The following is a 21,974-nucleotide window of genomic DNA, read 5'->3' on the forward strand; positions in this document are numbered from 1 at the left end:
CTACTCGCTAATTGGTAAAAAGTGGAGAAGAATTTGCCAAATTTATAGTAAAAGCGTGTTTGTTTGTTTTGATCATTTTCACTATTAAGTGACTTAAAAGGGGGGGGGGGGGGGGGTTCCCCATAAATTTACATATTGATTCTTAGAAATCAAAATTTTTTTCTCTGAATATTAAACCCTTCCTCTGACGTCCTATTATTTTATGCGTCCTCCTTAATTTTTAAAACAGAAATAAGTGCGGTGTGGAACAGGTTCTTTCTTGTCCAGTTGAATTTTAAATAAAACTTGTTTGTAATTGAGCTCATGCTTTTCTCATTTCCGTATTTTATTCCATCTTGCCGCAGTGGTGGCCATCTACGACTACACCCGCGACAAAGAGGACGAGCTTTCGTTCCAGGAGGGCGCCATCATCTACGTGATCAAGAAGAACGACGACGGCTGGTTCGAGGGCGTCATGAACGGCACCACGGGCCTGTTCCCCGGCAACTACGTGGAGTCCATCATGCACTACGCCGACTGAGCGGCGCCTCCCTGAGCAGGAGAGGAGCGCTTGTTGGGGATGGGGAGGGGAGGGGAGCTAAGGGTTAAAGGTCAAAGACTTTGATCGAACAGAGCATGATCACCTCCGGGCGAAGAGAGCAAAAGGAGCAGGAGGGGAAGGAGACGCAGTTTTTGAAGGAGTTGCAACCAGACGGACTCGATGCCCAGTCATTCTCTCGACATAGTCACCATTATACAGCAACCACTACTCTAAATATAACCTTCCCTGTAATGTTTCTTTCTTTATGACTTTATTTGACCAAGGAGGACTGGGTGGTGATGGATTTGTTACTTTTGAGAGCTTGTTTCACACTACGAGGCCACTACATTGATTTCTGCTTCTTTTATATATTTTTTTCTTGTGTTTTTAGCGGTTTGCCCATATTTATTCGTAGTGGGGGATAAATGGTGAGCGGGTGGACGGGGCTGCCGTGCGGCAGCCTCAGAGAAAAGGGCTGGAGGAAAATGCCTTCAGGGATAGACGTTCTCCTCGACACTCCAGAAATATTTTAGAGTAACACCTAACTGTAGGGATGGGGAAGCGTTATCTCAGCAGGGGGGTGTGCCAAAGCTGACGAAGATGAGCACATCAGATGACACACTGAGCTGGGTAAACGCTTTTAAATGAAGAGCTTTCCTCGTCTTTGTTCGGTTTGTGCGATTAAACAGGACTAGGTTTAGTCACTACATGCTTCACTTTGCTAGCCAGCGTGCATTTATTATTTTTTTCAGGTGAAGGAATCGTCGTCCAGCCCTTGAGAGCCTCAGCTGCACCGTGACCTGCAGCTCCTGGCTGATCGTTTATTTTTCCTTTTTTAATTTTCATTTTTTGGCGTTCACCAAGAGTTGGCGGTCGAGTTTTGCCTTCAGAGCGGCAGACTGCATGTTTGAGCCAATAGAAAGAGGGAAGGGGGAAAAAAAAAGTTTCTTTTCTGCTCTACTGATGATTAATGTCTTAATATTTTTAGATATGGTGTGGTTTTGGTTTTTGATATTCACCCACGACGACCACGATGACGCGTTTAGGTCATTTCTAAGATGCTTGTGCCATATTGAAGTGTGTGTTGCTGTTTCAGAGGTTGTCACTTCATTTGCAATAAAAATCGGGCCGAGTGAGGTGGGACTGTCGCTGAATTACGGATCTTTAGTTTTTCTTGCGGTTTCCCGAGGTGTTTGAAATCAAAAGCACATACATTTGTAGTAAAAAAGGTGTAGAAGAAATACTCTAAATGTGACATGTATTATGTCCTCAAACGCGGGACTTATGATATGAAAAGAAGCCAGCTGTTGTGTTTTGAAATGGTTTTAAGCGTCACATTAGGGCCCCGATACTTTTTCCCAAAAAAAAAACGCACCGTGAGTTTAGGCTCCATACGTCCTCCATACGGTCTTCAATCCGCTTGGCTGTTGCGTGTTCGCGAGGGCTCAGTGCTTGTACTTATGTCAGGATCTTTATTTTTTACTCCAAAAAAAAGGAAAAAAAAAGAGAACAATAACAAGTGGGTCTGTATGTGAGTCTTGCATGCCATTGTTATTATCTGTACTGGTGTCCCTAAAACCTACGTGGCAAGATCACCCATTTCTAAAAAGACAAGCAGCCCTGCAGCCCCTGACCAGGTACCGCCAGCCTCATCCAAAGAGACTGTACAAGTTTACTGCGAGCCCACATCCGAGGAGCCACTCTGACCTGTGGGGGAGGAGGGAGGGGAGGCACTCGGCTTCCTCCCCCCGACAGTAGCCGTCATCAGTGGTGAAAAATCATTTTTTTTTGTGTGTGTGTGCGTAAGCTGCTAGTGAATCCTGTGGACAGACTACAGGCGGGAGATGAGTGAGAACTTGACTCTTGTTGCGTAACACTCATGAGCTGACACTAAAAAATAAACCCAAATAAAGAAATATATATATATATATGAGTAAGGCCCTCCGGTCTGCAGGATTCACGGCTTCCTGGAGTCACAGACGTCCACTCAGGATGTCGAGTTTAACAGTCCATAATGCCATTGTGTTGCACAGTTAAAGTTGAATTGCAGAAGTATCATATTTGTAAAATCATGAGAACAAAGACAATAAAATTATTGAGATTTATTGGTGTAGTCTTTGGTTTTTTAATGTTTTCATGCTCTGTCTAAATTACGCGATGGCAGGAAGTCGGCCTGCATCGAGCTTAAAGCCAGATTACAACCGTGTTCCTGTGCTGAGAGCAGAGAGAACACCTGTGCAGGTAAATCAAGAGACGAGAGGTTTTTATTATCCAACATAAATTATGGAACTTGATGAGTTGTTGAAGTGTGGCAGCTTCATCGGTTACTGAGAGTTTGTACTTCAAGAAGGGGGGGTTGCCTTATAACAATGTCAGATTTCTCATCATTTAAGGACAACATAAACCCCAGTGGAGGTGGTCTGGGGTCCAAACGGTCACCCCTCTCCTCTCAGCCATGTGAGGTTGGAGGCAGGAGAGGTTTCCTTCCTGGATGATCAATCACCACTGTGTCGACTCCAGAACACACAGCAGCCAAGAGATCACACGTCTGACTCCAAATTATTACAGAAATCTGAAATGAGTTTACACACAAACAGGTTGTCTTTGCAAAGGGCTCAAACAACACCACAGAGTACAGCAGCAGCCTGCATGGCTTTGACCAAGAGTGATAAGAACACTGAATCATTTACAGTAACATGTTACCTCTTCCTTACAAAAGCTGACTGATACAGATGAGTAAATCCTGTAATAGAGGATTATATAAAGACAAAAACATGGTGCTATGGAGTCTTCCATTCAGCCAGGTGAGCTTGACACAAAGACACAACACACACTTTTTCAAGTTTTACCTCTGCTCAGTGACAGGTGTCAGTTCACTGTGCAGACTACTGACATCAGTGTCAATCTGCTACTGACCAAAGCAATCACAAGGTTTTTGGTGCAGCACTCTCACCAGCAAGTCTTTAGGCCTGTGTGACTGGAGCCTTAATTAATAACCAAAGTAGGTTTTAATGGGTTGATTATCAATTTTATTTAATAGCAGCTAGGAACTCTCAGCAGAAAACAAATGTATTAAATTTAATTCCTTAGTTTTCACCTAAATTGAAAAATGAAAGTAATTTTTATAAAAAAAATAAATAAATATTTGCCTCAAGGTGTTATTATTGAAGTGTTTTATTAGCATTTAAGTATGTAAACTTGGTGGTAATTCAGTGGGAATGCTTGAATACATTTAAGTGCTATTTTAGATTGTTTACCCAAGTGGACTGTTGTATTATTTTAAATACATTTAAGAGGGTGGTCTATTTTAAGGCAGGTTTTGGTATTTAAAAAATCCCTTAAACTGTGTAGATAATACTAATACATTGCAAAACCTTTGTCTTATCTTTTTGAAGTCCCTTAAAATATCTAGAATTAATCATATGGAGCTTTTTTATGTATTTTATTTTACTTTAGTTTTTCCTCTTTAAGTCATCTTTGTGTAGTATTGATGACATATGTCAGAGATCGCTTTGCTCTCTCAAATGGACTTAAAAATAAAAATACAATGCTAAAATGACTAGAAAAACACACTGCAGCTGTCTGTGTGCAGGAAACACAGTTTACTGTATGGAAAATGCCAATCAGGCACCACAGTGCTGGGCAGTGAGCACAGGACCCACTGGAGCATGTTGGTCCCTCAGGCCACACTCATGAAATCTGTTTCTGATTGTTTGGTCAGAGACATTCACACCAGCGGCCTCCAGGAGGTCAGTTTGTAGCTCTGGCAGTGCTCATCCTGTTCCTCCTTGCACAAGAGAGCAGATCCTGGTCCTGCTGGTGTGTTAAAGCCCTTCTACAGCTCTGCCCAGCTCTCCTAGAGTAGCTGTCTGTCACCTGGAATGAGTCAAAAAGATGAGGAGGAAAAAGTGTCAGTGGCCTCCACCTGTAAAACCACTCCTGTTTTAGGGGTTGTCCCATTGTTTAGTGCGGGACTTACAATAGCAATACTGTAAACCATGGCAGAGGAGAAAGTTCTGAAGATGTTTTATAGGTTAGAAACAAGCACTTTAAAGAAGCTCTCTGAAAAAAACTGAAAGAAATTTGGCTCGCCCTTTGGTGTTCCTGGCTTCAAAAAAAGGTTTGAAAACCACCACGCAAGTAAGTAAAAATAAACCTCACTGTGCATCTTTGTGGTACAGAGAAAACATGTTTCTATTAAAGTGTGCTTTTAAAGGCTTTGGGTGCTTAGGGTAATACTGAGTTTGGTCTTTTAATCTGTATAATTAAAATTAAAGAAAAAATATATATATGTGGGTGTACAGATACCTGTAAATTCTACTTGAGTACAGTAACGAAGTATTTGTACTTCGTTACTTCCCACCTCTGAGGATTATTAATGCGTATATCACTTTAATAGGGGGCATAACAGCTTCCGCATGTTGGTCGGGTGTGGAAATTTTTTTCCTTTCCGTTTGTCATTTTTCTACCACTTGTGTTATTTATTCGCAATTTGTTTAAACATCCTGCAGTTGTCACTAATATTATAAGCCGGCTTTTATTGTCACTCGTGTCGTTTATTTATTCGTTTAATTAAGAAGATGCGGCTACCGCTGGGTTTGCTGATCACGTGCTTCATGAGCGGAGCAGCAGAGACGGGTAAGCTGAACGAGGTTTATGTTTTCTTATTGTTATTTAGTGTAGCTGTTATAATTTCACACATTAACTGCTGAGGGTGAAAACGGAACCGGCGTACCAGGAAATAACCGCGGTGAATCTTTCGTCTGTAGAAATGCATCTCTTTGTTTCGTTGTTATTTAACACGACACAACAGTCCGCTGTGGCGTTGTGTTTTTTTGTTTTTTTGTTTTTTTGTTGTTGTTGTTTTTTTAATAAGGAAAAGAGCATTTGAGTTTTTGCTGGGCCTCCGTACGTAAAGTCCCTTTGAAGCCTACGCAGTAACCTGACGTGCACTTCTCAAGTTATGTAATTACGCTTCGGTCGAAGTGGCCTGCAATTAACACACGCAGCGCCTCGCACCGGCATAAACCCCGGTGTTGTGCCAAAAACTGATTTGCTGTATTTGCGGTACTTTTTGGCCTATAATCTGTGAAGCACGCGTCAAACATAGCTGTCACGAACGATATCAAGTCAGTTTAAGCCAGAAACAACATTCCTGTCACAAGTTAGAAGCTGCAATCGGTTTTTGGCAAAGCAATTTATATTCAACAAGGAAAAAAAACTGTCACTGAAATGATTGTTTTTTTTTTAAAGACAGATGTGGCCAAGAGGGCAACACAAACTGCAGCATCACAGTTCAATAAAGATATTTGAAGTGGCCAAAAAGGTCTGGATTCAGCTGACAGAGAATGTCAGCTGCAGTTTGCCCCCCCCTTCATTAAACATGACAAACGTCAGTAAACAGCTGGACCATGATTTGAAATCACCTATTTCATGACTCATGAGTACAAAACACGTAGATATGTGTTATGCGTGACGCCTACATGTGTTAAGTGTTTTGCAGCCAGCAACGTGAGGCGTTGCACAAACACTGACGTTACCTGTGCGCCTGATGCTGCGGGTCAGAGCACAAGTGTGTAGCAGGGGTTTGGCTCTCAGCACTGCGTGAGCGCTAACCGGAGGATGAGGGAGGGGCAGAGAGGGTCACTTTTATTTTAAAATATGAATGAATGAAGAAAAAAAAAATTGGGCTCCAGCAAAAAGGGCACTTTTCTCATCCAGTGCAAAAGGGCAGCAGGTGCTTGAGCACCATTAGGGCTCTATCTGTGCACGTGCCTGAATATAAGCAACGATATTTCACATCAAATACACATAAATATCGGAAATCACGTCTTTGCAGGCAATCACTTTTTTTTTGGCACAACGCCGGGATTTATGTCCGTGCCTGTTAATCACGGTGTGGGACTTAAGCCTGCGTCGATCTGGGAGATGCAAGTCAGGTTACGTCGTAGGTTACAATGTAGAGTTTAGAGGGGATGTATGTATGCAGGCCCCACAAAGATCCAAAGACCCTAAATCACCCGTAACACTGTAGCGTGGGAATGCCACCGGTTAAAAGCTTTTTTCTTTTCTTTTCTTTTCTTTTTGTCAAAAACAATGTAACTGCGTTTTTTGTTGTATTTTTTTTTTTTTTTTTGGTGCCATGTTTAAACAAACAAGCAAAGAAATGCATTTTTAAAGACAAAATATTCCCCTTGTTTATTTCCTGGTGTGTGGATAGTGGGCACATCTGTCTCACTCTCACCAGTCAGTCTGATGAACTGATAGTGAGATTAATCCTTGTTGTGGCCTTACATACAGCTTGAGCCCACACTGGAAAACATAAAGACACAGTTTCATTAATCTAAGCTAAATAAAAAAGAGAAAATAGAAGTATATTTTTACTCTGACATCCACAAGACAGGAGCACACGATGGAAGATGTGTTGTTGTTCTCCTTCAGCGGTGAACTTTTTAAAACAAATCTGTAGTAATCAAATCATAAATGCTGCAAACTCTTCACTGTAGATGTTATGACTAGTGGAGAAAGTACTCATTGGTTTAGTTTTCAGGTATTTAGACCTGAGCATGAATGAATGCATCCAGGTACATTCATGTAGTTTTATAAATATTTGAGGAAGTATAGACCATGCTAATAAGCTAATAAATGAATAAATAGAGCAAAGTAACAGTAACCCTCCCAGAGATTTTTAAGTAGCAGAAAACCATCAATAATAATCAGAAGTGCTTCATATTTGTATTTAGATTCATAACGTCTTTGCTGGTTGTGTCAGCTGGGCAGCCTCTTGATCTGTGGTAAAAATGCAGGTTTTCTGAAGCAAGGTTAAAAAAACTGCACAGAAGGCGTCTGACTTTAAATAAAACAGGCAGCTACCAGGTGATGAACACATGTTATTAAATGTTAACATCAAAGCATGTGTTCATTTATAAAACTAAATATGAGCAGTCATGTTGATCTTGTTTTTGTTTTGCAGTCGACATGTACAAGAAAGGAGGCGTAGCTGTGCTGTCACCAGGCACCGTTCCCGGTCCCATCACCAGCGTCACATGGAAACACGGCGCGGACATCGCTGTGGAGTGGTACGGAGAGCAACTGGACGCGTACAGAGACTTCAGAGGTACACTCAATATTCAACAGGAAGTACATGTATTTGCCCTTTACTGATTTCTTAGTTGTTGTTTTTTTGCATACCTGTTACAGTTACATGTTTCAGACAGCCGATTCGAATGTTATCAGTCCATTAAATGGACGTTATCAACGATTATCAGACCCTTAGTTAAAGGCCAGTCGGTGTCGTCTCTACCTCCTAGCTGGCAAAAAGGTTGTTATCAGCCGATTAAAGCGGGTGGTTTTTGTCTCTTTCTTATTGTTGAATCATGAACTCTGACCTTAACTGAGGCGAGTGAGGCCTGCAGTTAAATTCAAATTTCTGAAATGTGTGACAAACATGCAGAAAGATAAGAAATCAGTACACTGATGAGTTCATGCTGCCACCTTTAAAAATTATTATTTTTCACCCTCATTCAGTGTTTTAGTTATGAGGAAGAGCTGCATTTAGACACATTTAACAAAAACTGAGTGCAAAAACAAATCATAATTTAAGGTTTAAATGATCAGTTTATGGTGTTTATTAATTTGGTTTTGTATGGTTGTCATTTACAACATCAGAGATTCTTTATATTCTTCCTATTAATGTGTTTATTGGATTTGTTAACCAGCTGCAGTAAATGAAAATACTTTAATGACATTTCTACAGAAGTAACAGATTTATGTCCACACTAAAATATGAAAGTTGAGGTCATTTAAGGTAAAAATATATAAAACAGAGGTTTGCTGAAATGTTTTGTCAGCTTTAAACTTTATGTTATTTATTTAGATGAAACTACCCAAATATAATGAACAAATTAACTTCAACAAACTCTAAAATTTTAAGCTGATTTGAATGTTTTTGTTTCTGTGCTCTAAATGAAGGCTCCCCTTTGATGGGTGTGATATTAAAATCTCCACAGGCTCTTACACTGAGCAGATAAATCTGGAACAGCTTTAAACTCCTTCGTCTGTAACTCACCAGAAATCCATGGAAACACCTGAATGATGTAACTGTCGTGCTTTTAGGTCGCTGTGAGGTGAACCTCACCACTGGAGCTCTGATGATCTCAAACCTGAGTCTGAAGGACAGCGGCAGCTACACGGCAGAGATCAACAACAGAGTCATGGAAACGACTGAAATCAAAGTCATCAGTAAGTGCAGGAATTTGAAATGAAGTTTGTTTGGAATCGTTTGTTTTTCACCTGATTCTAAATTAAATGTTTGTTTGCTTCTTTTTCTACCAGCCGCCGTCCCCAAACCCACCATCTCCACACACTGCAACCCTGAGGAGACTCAGTGCACTCTCACCTGTAACGCTAACATACCTGAAACTGCAGGATCCGTCACCTACTCCTGGATGATGGGCGACGTGGTGAAACCTGCAACGAAGCAGCTCGACATAACAAAGGTACAAACACGAGTCAACAACAATAGAAAACTTAATACACTGTCAAAAAACTTTTATCTAAATTCTTTTAAGATTTTTTTTAATGGTTTTTGTAAATTTGTCACTTGTTTTTAAAGGGATTGATTTGGGTTTTTTCTCCTGTTTCAATAATTATTATGATGTCATTTACAGTTTTAGTAAAGTGACAACAGCCAAAAATAACCATAAAAGTAAACAAATGTCAGCAAAGAATTGAAGTAAATGGAAAGAACACAAAGTATCGCGTGGAAAGGCTGAGCCCTTTGTACAGCTGCAGAGTCTGTATGACAACACCAGAGAAATCAAATTAAAGACAAAAGTTTGAACAACAATAATCATATTTGCAGGTTTAAATATACCTACTTATTTTTAAATTACGTAGTGAACTATATAATCTCACTTCTGAATTACTCAATAAGTTTACCTGGATTACAGATATATCCCGACTCTGTAACCCCAGAGATGGTTTGTGTGGGAAAATCCCAGCAGAACTCAACTGTATCAACCTGCCACATTCAGTCACTTAAATCAGCTCACTTCCTCATTCTGGTGCTCAGTTTGAACTTCAGCAGGTCGTCTTGATCATGTCTACATACACTGAGTTGCTGCCCTTTGATTGGCTTATATTTGATATTTGCATCAATGAGCAGCTGAACAGCTGTACCAAACAAAAAGTCCATTGAGTGTATATGTTTGTTCTGTTTATAGAAGCCAGTTGAGGGGCAGCCAATCAGAAGTAAGCTTGCTTTGTAAAGATAAGGGGTAATTAGATAAGGGGTTCCCTGATGGAACCCTCCTTTTTCTCCCAGAAGTTTAAAATCTAATCTAATCTAATCTAATCTAATCTAATCTAATCTAATCTAATCTAATCTAATCTAATCCAATCTAATCTAATCTAATCTAATCTAATCTAATCTAATCTAATCTAATCTTCATAACAATAACAGTAGATTCTTATTAACAGTGAATAATGCAGGGATATCCCAGTGAAGTGAAATTGTTTTAGAAATACAAAGAAATAAATCTCAACAACAGGCTCATAACAGCGGTGGATGGAAATGTTCAGTCTTACTTTTATTTAACATTTTCTGGGAATTCAGTTAAAGCTGATCTGGGTGCAGTCTGACATCTTTGAGCCCCGTCGCTGCTGCTGCTGTAGTTTTTGTTCATTCTCAACAAATACAAACATGTCCTGTAATCTGATTAAAGTGTTTAATGTTTATGAGCTTCTCTCTTTTCTCTGGATTCGTAGGACGATACAGAGTCTGTTGGAAAACTGATCAGCTGTCAGTTGAAAAATCCAGTCAGCAGTGAACGCAGTGACGACATCATGAGCCCGTTCACAAACGGTGCGTCACCAACACGTCTTTATGTTTAACAGCAGAGACTGTGACAGAGTGTGTTTTGATTAAAGGTGGATTTTTATTGATTTAAAGATTCAAATGCAGCATTCTTGTAACGTTTTATTAATTTATTCTTTCTTTAATTGTAGGGCCTTCAGTGGCTGTGATCGCAGCAGCAGTAGTGACTTCATTGATTGTGTTGGTTATTGTCCTGGGACTCCTGGTCCACTGCCGGATTTGGTGTAATCACAGAGCAGAAGGTAAAAATGCAGGTAAGACTCCACAGATGATTACAGTCTATCACCATTATTTAATTACATTTTATTTACTTTCTTTTACACACATATTATTTAGATTTCAACTTTTTGACATCCTTTATTTCATTTTTTTATTCTACTTTTTTATCTTTATTTAATTGAGCTCAGTTCCTTTGAGCTGTTTTATTTTGTCACATTTCCTTTTCTTTGCTGATGTCTTCTTCTTTATTTCATCTCTTTCGTTACAGGTTGTCGTCAGAACGTTGCCTGGTTTAAGAGAAGGAGTTGGCTAAATTGTGGTATGAACTAAATCTTATTTTGAATCTATTTAACTCTCTGAAATGGTGTGCTGTGTAATATTGACTCTGAAGGCAGGATATCAGTTATTCCTTTGGTTTTTATGATTATTCAAAGCTTCAAAGTATTTTGGTTTTTGGACAGAGAAAACTGTGAGAGCTACACTAACAATATAAAGATAATCAGCTACAGTTGTTTTCTGTGTGTATGCTCTTCTTTTACTTTAAAAATGTCACATTTGATTCAGAGTATTTTAAGGTCACAACAGCATCCTGAATCAGCTGTTTCCATCATGGAGTAAAAATCCAGCTATTTTCTTAATTAACTGATTAATGTGTTGCTGTGGAAAATGTCAGATAATAACCACAGAAACTCATGCAAACATAGACTTTGTTATTATCTGTGTGAGGCAGCTTGTGTCTACAACTTTCTGGGCTCAGAAAGGCCTGCAGAGTACAGACAGTGTTACAGTGCATTCATTACAAACACAAAATCACACTTTAAGACCCAAAAAGAAGATGTGACTGATGGATGAATGGAAATGATGGTGAAACCCTAAAAATGAAAACAGGAACAGCATCCTGTGTTCATGTTGTGTGTTTGAGCTCAACAACTCAACAAATTAAAAAAAAAACTGTGATTAATGATGAGTTCAGTGAATTAACACACACATCTATGTCTTTTATTCAAGGGGAACTTTATTTATAGTATGCTAGATGATGCTGTTAGAAGAGGAATTTATTAAGACTTCTAGGACAGGGTTCAACTAACAAATGACCCAGTGGTGTCGGAGCAGTAAAAAATATTGATTGACCAACTGCTGACCTGAAGTGGACCCTCACTAATGATTATTATAGTCAGTATTTTCACACTTAAATGTCCTGCACCTGTTTGCATAATTTAAATGCATAAATATTGTTTTTAGCTGCTTCCATCCATCGCTGGTTTGTTTAATACTGCAGTAACACAACTGAATAAGAAGAAGCTAAAATCAAAGCTGCCTGTGTGCAGATAAACTGATAGATCTTTGAAAGCAGCAGATTATCTGTAAACGTTGCTGCAGATGATCAGTGTTCATCTTCTTCTAGCAGAGATACCTGCAGCCTGCATGAGTGAGTCTACAGAGGGGCGCAGCATTTACTCCACTCCCTTTATTTTAAAGCTCTGGTTACTAATTATTTTTCTGATACACGAGATTTATAATATAAAATATAAACCTACCAATAAATTATTCTATATTCTCATAGATTAACTGGCAGTTTATAAAGCAATAGTAAAGGTGTAAAAGTGTCTCAGTGTGGCTGCAGTGTTGTTTGCTGTGGTTCTAAAGAGCTTCACTGACTTTGAAATAAAACAAAATACAACAGCTTAAAGAGCAGTTTTTCAACTGCAGTACAGTAGAATTTACCATCTGCTGATGATGTACTGATCATGGCTTATACTTCTTTTACTATGTGACAGGGGGGGGTCCAGAATACACACTGGCTCAAGAACAGAGGAATGGAGTTGGTGAGTAAAATCTTATTTATTGGGTAAAAATATTCATAAATAATCAGTGACAGCAGATGATGGCTGCATCTGGTCCTGATGCACCAGATTTGTCAGTCTAAGAAACATCGTGTTCCTCTGTGGTCCCAACATTTTACTCACCCAAGCAAAATGTTTTCACAACATACAGCAAAGCAGCAACAGGAGGAAGATCCAACTCTGAAATTTTATAGCAATTTACAACAATATTATTGCATCATCTTGTATTATTTGGCCATGTTTTTGCCACATAAAGCTAACTTTCTAGCATCAGCCTGTAAGAGCTCAGTGTGAGTCACTCAGAATATGCGGATGAAGCTGCACCATCTGTGATCTGGAAGCAGGGCATTAATCCCTCCTGTGAGAGAGGATGTAGTTTTATCACATGTGAACAGAGTGTGTGCTCTGTCTCAGCCGTGTTGTGATTCTGACTCTCTGCCCACTGTTTCTGAGTCCCTGCAGGCCGCATTGCAACCCACCTCCACCCAAGCTCCTCTGTCCATCCTGTTATTGACTCAGTGTGTGTGTTTGGGGGTCTTGCTGCTGCTCTTCCAGCTTCCATGTTTGCTGCTGGAGGGGTGGGGACATCCCAGAACCACCAAATATAAACTACTGCAGATGCTTCTCAGAGAGACCTGAATAAATAACATTAACATGCAGGAGATAAAGTTTAAAAAAATTATATTTTGGCAAAACAAATATAATGAATTCATGACTGAAACAATCAAACTTTAAGCATGAGTGTTTCAAGAGCTCAGCATGACTCACAAATGTATCTGCCATATGTTGTGACGCATGAAGCTGCACCATCTGTGATCTGCATGCAGAGCTCACAGATTTCTTTGTGCTACTTTCCTCGAATAAATAAACAATGAAACTCTTTCCAGGACACAGGAAGAACCTGCATAATGAGAATTGTTTGGGCAGTGATCATCTCAGACCCACAAACACAGCAGTTTGTTTAAGCAGTTAAGCCCTCAGCTCAGTATGTAGGTTTGACTGTAGGGCTTGGTTTTTAAAGTGTGACTCACTGTGTCCAAAACAGACAAAAACACCCAGAATGCTCTTTTTTTTTCTATTCTAGACATCCAATAATATCATTTTAAAACAAATTCTATTCGTCATATAAAGAGAATCTGATCACAGGGTCAGCCTGAGCAGGCTGTGATGAGCCAAACTCTGATGAGCTATTATTGCTTCAGTCTGTCCCTGAGTGAGACAGACCACAGTTAGCACTTCCAGGGTGTGTCACATGCAGTGTGATTGTGTTTGTTTCTTTTTTATCATTTAGCAGAAACAGCTGCTCAGGACCTGACACCTGTTGAGCTTCCAGAGACCACCAGTGACCCTGGTGAGTTCAACTTCATACCAACATACAACGCATGTTGTATTTATTAAATCGTTCCAAAAGTGTGATCATTTACATTTAAATCCTTTCATATTTTCACGAAATATATAGATTTTTTCATCATTTTAAAAGTGAAATCCTTTTCGTTATGCTTAATCCTGCAGGATAAACCTACAGTATTAGATGCTGTTTAATAGGCTGAAAATCAGTTTAGTGGAACTTAAACTGGAACTCGTGTGACAGATTATTTATTTATTTTTAATCATTTTACAGAAACTACCTCAGAAGTCCAAGAAGAGCTCGAAGGGGACCAAACACCTCCAGGGTCAGCAGACACCAGCAAGGGCGCAGGAATGAGTTTACTGTTGGGGGGGACACATAAGAAACCTGACAGATCCGTAAATACTCGGAGCAAAGCATAAAAAAAATGCTATATTGATCACGTGTCTATCGCAATACATATTGTATTGATTTATTGCCCAGCCCTAAGATATATACATTATATCTCATACGCTGTCAGCTCTGTTTACAGCGTCGCCTAACCCTTACAGTAAAAGTTTTCACTCATTTATTTTAAATCCTGACCTCCAGCCCTGTACCACCCTCTCCTTTTCCTGCCTCCTTTGTGCTGCATTGCTGCTCCTAAACATACAAAATGGTTTCAGAGATGAGGCACAGCTCCTGAGCCTAAAGATGGCTCATTTTATACTAAACGAGGAAAAAAATCCACTTATTGGTCACTATGGAGAAGCATTTCACCAAAAAAATGTACAGAACTCTAGTGGGGTGTTGTACTGCACCTGGCAACCTAAACATAACCTAACCCATACTCTTATAAGTGCTGTGGAAATAATGAAAACATTGAAAATTTATCTTGGAAAAAAAAACAAACAGTCCTGACCTGTTCTTTCTGGATCTATTATAATTAATATGGTTTTTAAACCTGACCTCACACCCTGAAGCTCCACCTGGCTCTCCTCTCTCTTCCCTGAACCAGTTCTTCTCATGATCAAATTGTTTAGTTTTATATTTAAACATTAATAACAGGCTAATACATATTTCACTACACTAATTTAAGCCCTCGTCTGATCTTCTTCAGCTTCTCCACCTTTCATTGCTTCAACTGAATCATTACTCTATGTACTACCATTCTCCTGAAAGATATTATTACACATATCTAATATACTGTCGTACATGTTGATAAATTATGATCAGGTGTTGCCCTTGTGTTGTGTGACTGTTACTCACACTGATGTAACTCTTAAAAAACAGAGTGAGTCCTGCTGCTGTTTCAGCCTTTTTATTGGTGATGGCATTGAGCTGAAATGAGATAACAAAACATTTTGGCTAGTTAAGCTAATTTCTAGACAAAGTTAGCAGTTAAATATTGGACGAGTGACCATCCCAGGATTAAGATGACTGAAATCATTATAGTGGGTGATTTTAACATCCATGTAGATGCTGAGAACGACAGCCTCAACACTGCATTTAATCTATTGTTAGATTCAATTGGCTTATCTCAAAATGTAAAGGAGCCCACCCACCACTTTAATCATACTGTGGATCTTGTCCTGACATATGGCATAGAAACTGAAGACTTAACAGTATTCCCTGAAAGCCCCCTCCTGTCTGATCATTTCTTAGTAACATTTACATTTACTTTAATGGATTACACAGCAGTGGGGAATAAGTTTAATTACAGTAGAAGTCTTTGTGAAAGTGCTGTAACTAAGTTTAAGGATCTAATTCCTTCGTTATTATGCTCTTCAGTGCCAACACAGTGCAGAGCAGCTACCTAAACTCTGCTCCCAGTGAGGTCGATTATCTCGTCAATAGTTTTACATCCTCACTGCGTATAACTTTGGATACTGTGGCTCCTCTGAAGAGGAAAGCTTCAAATCAGAAGTGCCTGACTCCGTGGTATAATTCACACACGCACAGCTTAAAGCAGATAACCCGAAAGCTGGAGAGGGAATGGCGTCTCACTAAATTAGAAGATGCTCATTTAGCCTGGAAAAAGAGTTTGTTGCTCTATAAAAAAGCCCTTCATGAAGCTAGGACATCTTACTATTCATCATTAATTGAAGAAAATAAGAACAACCCCAGGTTTGTTTTCAGCACTGTAGCCAGGCTGACAAAGAGTCAGAGCTCTGTAGAGCCGAGTATTCCTTTCACTTTAACTAGTAGTGACTTCATGGATTTCTTTACAAATAAAATTTTAGACATTAGAGAAAAAATTATTCATAACCTTCTCAAAGATTTCTCTTCATGTTCGGCTGCTTTCAGCACTGCTGGTATTTGTTTAGACTCTTTCGCTCCAGTTGATCTTTCAGAGTTAACTTCAATAGTTACTTCCTCCAAACCAGCAACACGGTTAATAGATCCCATTCCTACTAGACTGTTCAAAGTGCCTTGAGGCGACTGTTTGTTGTGATTTGGCGCTATATAAATAAAATTGAATTGAATTAATTGAACCAAAAAGATTTGGTTTCTATATATGAAAGTAAACTGACAACAAGACGTTAATAAACAAATCATATTAATGGCAACATTCCCAACAGACCGTTTTATCTCATTTAAAAGAGTTTCTGACTGCCGGTGTCGTAGAGCCGTTCAGAAGGGGGCGGGGGGAGCGCAGTGACATGACACTATGTTGCGCCTTCAAAATAAAAGCACGTGAATTAAAGATTTAAAAATCAAGTATTTTTTTCCTCCGCATGTAATTTTTGGGTGGGACAAATGAGCCTGTCTCCAATATTGGGGGGACATGTCCCCCCCGTCCTCCCCGGTTGCTACGCCTATGTACCCCAGCAGCAGATCTGGTGATTTAACTGAAAGTAAGACGCATAAAAGTTTAGAACTGCTGTCCACAATCATCTGAGCTTCATGTTTGTTTTTAAGCTGGAAGCTACAAAATGCAATTAATCTTAAAAACATTCTGTACAAACAGATCAGGTGATCACACTGCCCGTACATTTCCTGCCTGGCGTTTAATTTGCTTAATTTCCAAATAATAAATCTCATTTCTGTCATTGCTGTTTTATCTGTTTTAGCCCACTTTAGTTTCTGAGGCTCTGCAAGCCACTTTGCAACCCATCTCCACCCCACTATTTAACAATAGTGCTTATGACAAACACAGACATAAAAATAACTAACAAGAATTTTAAAAAGAATAATTCTTTTAGTTATATTTTTAAGGCAAAGGCTCCAGGACCAAAATACTGCTTTGACTACACAAATGTGAAGATTTTAACGAATTTTGACATATAAAATAAAACCTACTGCTTTGCATTAGTACAAGAGCTCAGCATGACTCACAAATGTGTCTACAGTAGGTTGTGAAGCATGAGATCTGTATCATTGACATCTGTATGCAGAGCTCAGTGATACTTTCCCCAGATAAATAAATAGAGTTAAATGAATCCCAGCAAAGAGGAAGAACTTCCATGATGAGAACTCTTCTTCAGCCATTCTGAGAGCTGCATTAGTTTGATACTGACTCTAGTTTTGGCTCTTGGGGAAACAACTTGTTTCCCATGTTGACAAGCTGTAGACGACACACCGCAGAAAGAGTAAATCTGTGTGTCCGATGAATCACTGTGGTAACAGATTTTTTTCATATTTTACAGAGTCTGCAGTGAAACAGGAGGAGGAGACAACATAGGACCAAAGCTGAGGACCAAAGATTTCTTCATGCTGTGTGACTCGCTGTGACCTCTGCACCAAAACAAGGGTTTAAATTCAGAGGAATATGTTTGCAAAGTACTCAGCCAAACATTCGTCCTGATTCTTGGGAATGAGTGCAGGCAGGTTTTCTGCCTGTGAATGGCTCTGTGTGTTTGATTTTGTATAACCAAACACAGAGCAATGTTACATGTGTGGATTTTATCTGAGAGAAAGGCAGCTGGAAAAAACAGACACACAAGAGAGAATAGTGTTATTGCTATTATTATTATTAAATCATGCATTTAGGTTTTATCAAACATTCCAAGCTCAGCTTTTTAATGATAAAAACATGCTTGCATTTCAATATTTATCAGTCAGAAATCCAAGAAAATTCCAGATGTAAGAAATCAGTCAGTCTTGGATTTTTGCTGCACAGATTACTTATGGCAGCTGAGTTCTTTTGCCACGCCTCATAATAATTTGTAGCAGGCTTAGAGGGGATGTGAGGGGCAACTCAAATGACTAGCAGTGTTAATGACCGACAGATGAAGAGAGCAGGGGTGTCATACTTATTTTAGCTCATAAAGCTGTGTTTGATTTCTGGTGGGCTTGACCAGTAAAACCAGTAATAAGAGTTTTTCCTCTCTAAAGAATTATATTCTGCAAACATTCACCAGGACCAAGATTTTACACCAGCTGCAACCATAAGCCAGAGCAAAGACACCTCTCATCTGGCTAAAGAAATTCTTTTATTTCTTCTTAAATTATGTTCTTATTTAATGAGTGGTCTGATTTCAAACAACAGGAAGATAATAAGCAGCCTGAGATCTCTTAAGCACTTTATATTATGAGGGAAAGCCCGTGCAATAATTACAGAGAAAGCCCAACTATCAAAACGACCCTCTATGATCAAACTCCCTTTAACAGGAAGAAACCTCCAGCAGAGCCAGGCTCAGGGAGGGGCAGTCATCTGCTGTGACTGGTTGGGGCTGAGGGGAGAGAGAGACAGGACTGCAGTGCATGACCAGGATCTGCATAAACTTACTGAAAACTTAGTTGTATAACAGGGATGATGCCTGTAGGGCTGTCATGAATTCAGATTTTCATTATATGACTATACAATAATAATAACATTGTAATATCGTTATACATGTGAAAAAAAAAATAGTGAGGTGCCAAAATCATCCTCAGCTTTATTTGTCTTCAGTATTTCCCAGAACAGGAGACGAGTAAAGAAAGTCCTGCAGGTCTGAGCAGCACTGAAGGGACAGAGGAGCCAGCATTAGCTCAACAATAACATGTGAAACTGCTGCTGGATTATTTATGCTATTATGTGTGAGCATAACATGAAGTTTTCATTGTTAAATATCAATGTGATAGTTAATACTAAAATAATGAAGTTTGCTTTTACTCTCTAAAATACTGATATTACTAATAACTGCTGCTTTGAAGTAGAATAATGCTCGCAGACCAAGCTTTTAAGGTACAATATCTTGATTCATACATAAAAACAAACTACCAAGAAGCACTAAAACAACAGACTGATATGAAAAATGAAAGGAGGGAATCAAATATGACTAAAGGATCAAAAGCTTTGTAGCACTGAGAGTTTGTTCTTTAAACTGGAGGAGTGACTTTTAGCACCTGCTGCTGCAGTAAAGGAAACTGTTAGTGGTGCAAAATCCTCCATTACTGATGCAATTAAAGCTGCTGTTAGAGATTTTTTTTTTCTTCAGCAAAGGCCGTGTGATCAATCACATGTGACGTATTCCAGGTACAGAAAAAGAGGCGAAGTGTGTTTGTTTTTGTGTGTTATTTTGTGGCTTTATCACAGTTACCTCAGAATTGAAATGTTCATTGAGTTCATTGCAAACACACAGTTATAGTTTGAACACTTTAATGGTGCAGAATGCTGCCTGTGGTGCACTGGAACATATTCAGACACTAACTACAGCTGCACCAGCATCTCAGTGTTCAGACTTTACTTCAGCTCAGTTCAGTTTTATTTCTATAGTGTCAAATCACAACCAGGTGTTTTTCAGTGCAGCCCTCTGCAGCTTGATCATTTTATTTTCCATCAAACGATGCAGCATCCTTTCATTCCTGTCAGTATAAATATGGATATCAGTGTTGATATTTTTCTGTTGAGCTTTTTGTGTTTTCAGTGTATTTAAGAAGGTGCTCCTGCTTTTTAGATTTTCATGCTGCTGCAGGTGAATTATTTATTTTTTTAATAAAGTCAATTGTGGGAATACTAAACAGGTAACATTAAATATTCATAAAGGCATTTTTGGTAAAGATTATCTGCTGTTTTTCTGTTTGTTGTGTTCATGCTGTCAGATGTTGTTAATGTGTGAATATGTGAATTTGTTATTTCTTTTTGTTACATTTTTTTTAAATAGACTACTTATTATTGTTTGCATTGTTGATGCTAAATCTTGATGTGTTAATGCAATAAAGCCACGACAGACTGCCGCAGCCTTACTGTAAGCACATAAAAATCTGCAGCCTCAGATGCCTTTGTTTATTTGTTTGTTTGTTTATTCAGAGTGCCTTTACTGCACTGAGAGCTCTCTGGTTTCAGGTTTAGTAGAAAGTGTGCCACCCTCAGTGCAGTGGGTCACATTATTGTGACATTTGTCAGGACACAATCACATATGAGCCTTTTCTCACCCTCTGGGTGATGTGACATGCTGTGAAAGTGACTTAAATGTTTGAATGTCTGCTGGTTGTAATCTGGATTATGGGAACGAGTTTAATGTTGCACATTTTTTTATAATCCAGCACAAAATAAAAGCTGCTGTTCTCATGTCTGTCTGTGAGGTTTCTTTCTGATCTATAGACTCTACAAGGAGTTGTTGCATAAACTTTGGCAGATGTGTTCTTTACTCAAAGATGGGCAGCATGATATTCATATTCCTGTATGTTCAGGGCCTTTTGTACACTTTGTATTTGTGATATGCAGCCTTTTTCTCCTGTCTGATTGGCTTAACTTAATCATGTGATCATACTGTACTGTGTGATAGGCCACACCTTCATGATCATTATGGACTGAGATGGAGAAAGTGGGGATTCTCTATATGTAGAAACTGACCTCAGCTGGCAGTAGCTGATAGTGAGAAGCTGGTGAATCTCAAATTTGCAGGTCTGTGTATAGAAACATCAGTTCCAGGCTGCATACTACATTATGTTTGCATAAGAGTGCAGTATGTGCTTTCTCTAATTTATTTACCATGGAAAACCTTTGTGTCTGTTCTAGGATGTGGCCACCAGGAGGTATTTGTAGAAATGTTAAAGATAATGACAGAATATCTAACAGTATAGTTTTGATTTAATTTATTGAGTTTTGTTAATATTGAAAACATATTTTTTCTGGATTATGAATCATATCATTACAAACCCAGAGGTGACTAAAAGTTTAGAACAAGGCCTCCAAATTAGGGTAAAATAGTTTTGCAGAAGGTAATCAGAGGTCTGCAGGAGGGTCTCTGTTCTGAAATGGGCAGTGGTGTAGTCTACATTTTTGTAGTGGGTATACTGTGCTTAGAAACAAAAGTACACTGGTTATTGTAATGTAATCGACTATTTATTTTGATTTCTAAGCATATTTAACATTGCAAAATTTCTCTGATGTTTACATTTAAATAAATGTACAACAGTTGGCTTTGTATTAAAAACATGTAGAATCTATAAAACAGTATAAAAGCAAAACATGTTAAAGTATTAGGAACTAAGTACAGAAGTACTTCACAAAAAGACAGGATGAACCAACTCAATGTGTTTATCAAACAGGTTCTTCTAAAGCTGCCTCTGTGACTTCAGGGCAGCTGGTTTATAAAGACATTCATAAACTGTAGCTTGTTTAATCTTAATTTTCAGAACATTGAAAAATCCTTTAAGCTGCCGCTTCTCTCGATTTGTGTCTGAGCTGTTCCCGCCTACATCCCCAGCCAATCATAAAGGAGCAGCTGAATAAGAAACCAATCACAGAACAGAGAGAGATGGCAATGAGCTCAGCCAATGGCTGTGAGCCTCAGATGGAGCCGGAGGAAAGGGGAGCGTATGGCAGCAGGTGACAGCATCGGAGAGGAGCAGTGAAGTGTTTGCGCTGGTATTTAGAAGCAAATTACGTATCAATGGGCACTTTTAAGTGGTTACACGGAAATTCACAGGCTTTTCTAGTGGGTATACCAGCGTATCACGTAGACCCCACCACTGGAAATGGGGCTGTGATGTTATCCTGACTTCTATGTGTATTTTATTAATTGTAGGAGGATTTTCTTTGTCTAGTAAAACCCTAACCTGGCATGGTGGAGCAAATGTATTGCAAAATGTATTGTAACGTTGTAAACACACTTCCACAGTCGGCGATGTTCACAACAAAGGTCGTCTTTATTAGCAGAAAAACGGCTGCTGTAGGCCACAGCCACGCCAACCACAACTACAACAACGGAACAGCAACACACACACACAGGCAAGCTCTCGGTCTTTTCTCTCTCT

General features: G+C 39.1%; 2 protein-coding genes across 10 annotated transcripts in view; both read left to right on the top strand.

The window, feature by feature from the left end:
- abi2b (abl-interactor 2b) overlaps positions 1-2,625 on the top strand; it is a 33,729-nt gene extending 31,104 nt beyond the window's left edge. For all 7 annotated transcript variants that reach the window (XM_030744796.1, XM_030744802.1, XM_030744810.1 and 4 more), the window contains one exon: positions 345-2,625. In XM_030744796.1, coding sequence (XP_030600656.1) covers positions 345-520 — 176 coding nt within the window. In that variant the 3' untranslated portion in view covers positions 521-2,625. The remainder of the gene's footprint in view (positions 1-344) is intronic.
- A 2,412-nt stretch (positions 2,626-5,037) lies between these two features.
- LOC115795319 (CD48 antigen-like) lies at positions 5,038-20,233 on the top strand. Of its 3 annotated transcripts, XM_030751162.1 has the most exons (11): positions 5,038-5,158; positions 7,494-7,637; positions 8,636-8,761; positions 8,855-9,018; positions 10,289-10,385; positions 10,529-10,651; positions 10,885-10,935; positions 12,395-12,442; positions 13,752-13,811; positions 14,082-14,133; positions 17,438-20,233. In XM_030751162.1, exons 1-11 carry the CDS (start codon positions 5,101-5,103, stop codon positions 17,520-17,522), a joined length of 1,008 nt encoding a protein of 335 aa, XP_030607022.1. In that variant the 5' UTR covers positions 5,038-5,100; the 3' UTR covers positions 17,523-20,233. The 3 variants fall into 3 exon arrangements, with proteins under 3 accessions (XP_030607022.1, XP_030607007.1, XP_030607014.1); XM_030751147.1 differs by lacking the exon at positions 17,438-20,233 and having other exon boundaries at positions 14,082-14,424; XM_030751154.1 differs by lacking the exon at positions 17,438-20,233 and having other exon boundaries at positions 13,755-13,811; positions 14,082-14,424.
- Positions 20,234-21,974: the final 1,741 nt, after the last annotated feature.

The sequence above is a fragment of the Archocentrus centrarchus genome, chromosome 2, assembly GCF_007364275.1.
Source record: "Archocentrus centrarchus isolate MPI-CPG fArcCen1 chromosome 2, fArcCen1, whole genome shotgun sequence".
Classification (NCBI taxonomy): Eukaryota; Metazoa; Chordata; class Actinopteri; order Cichliformes; family Cichlidae; genus Archocentrus; species Archocentrus centrarchus.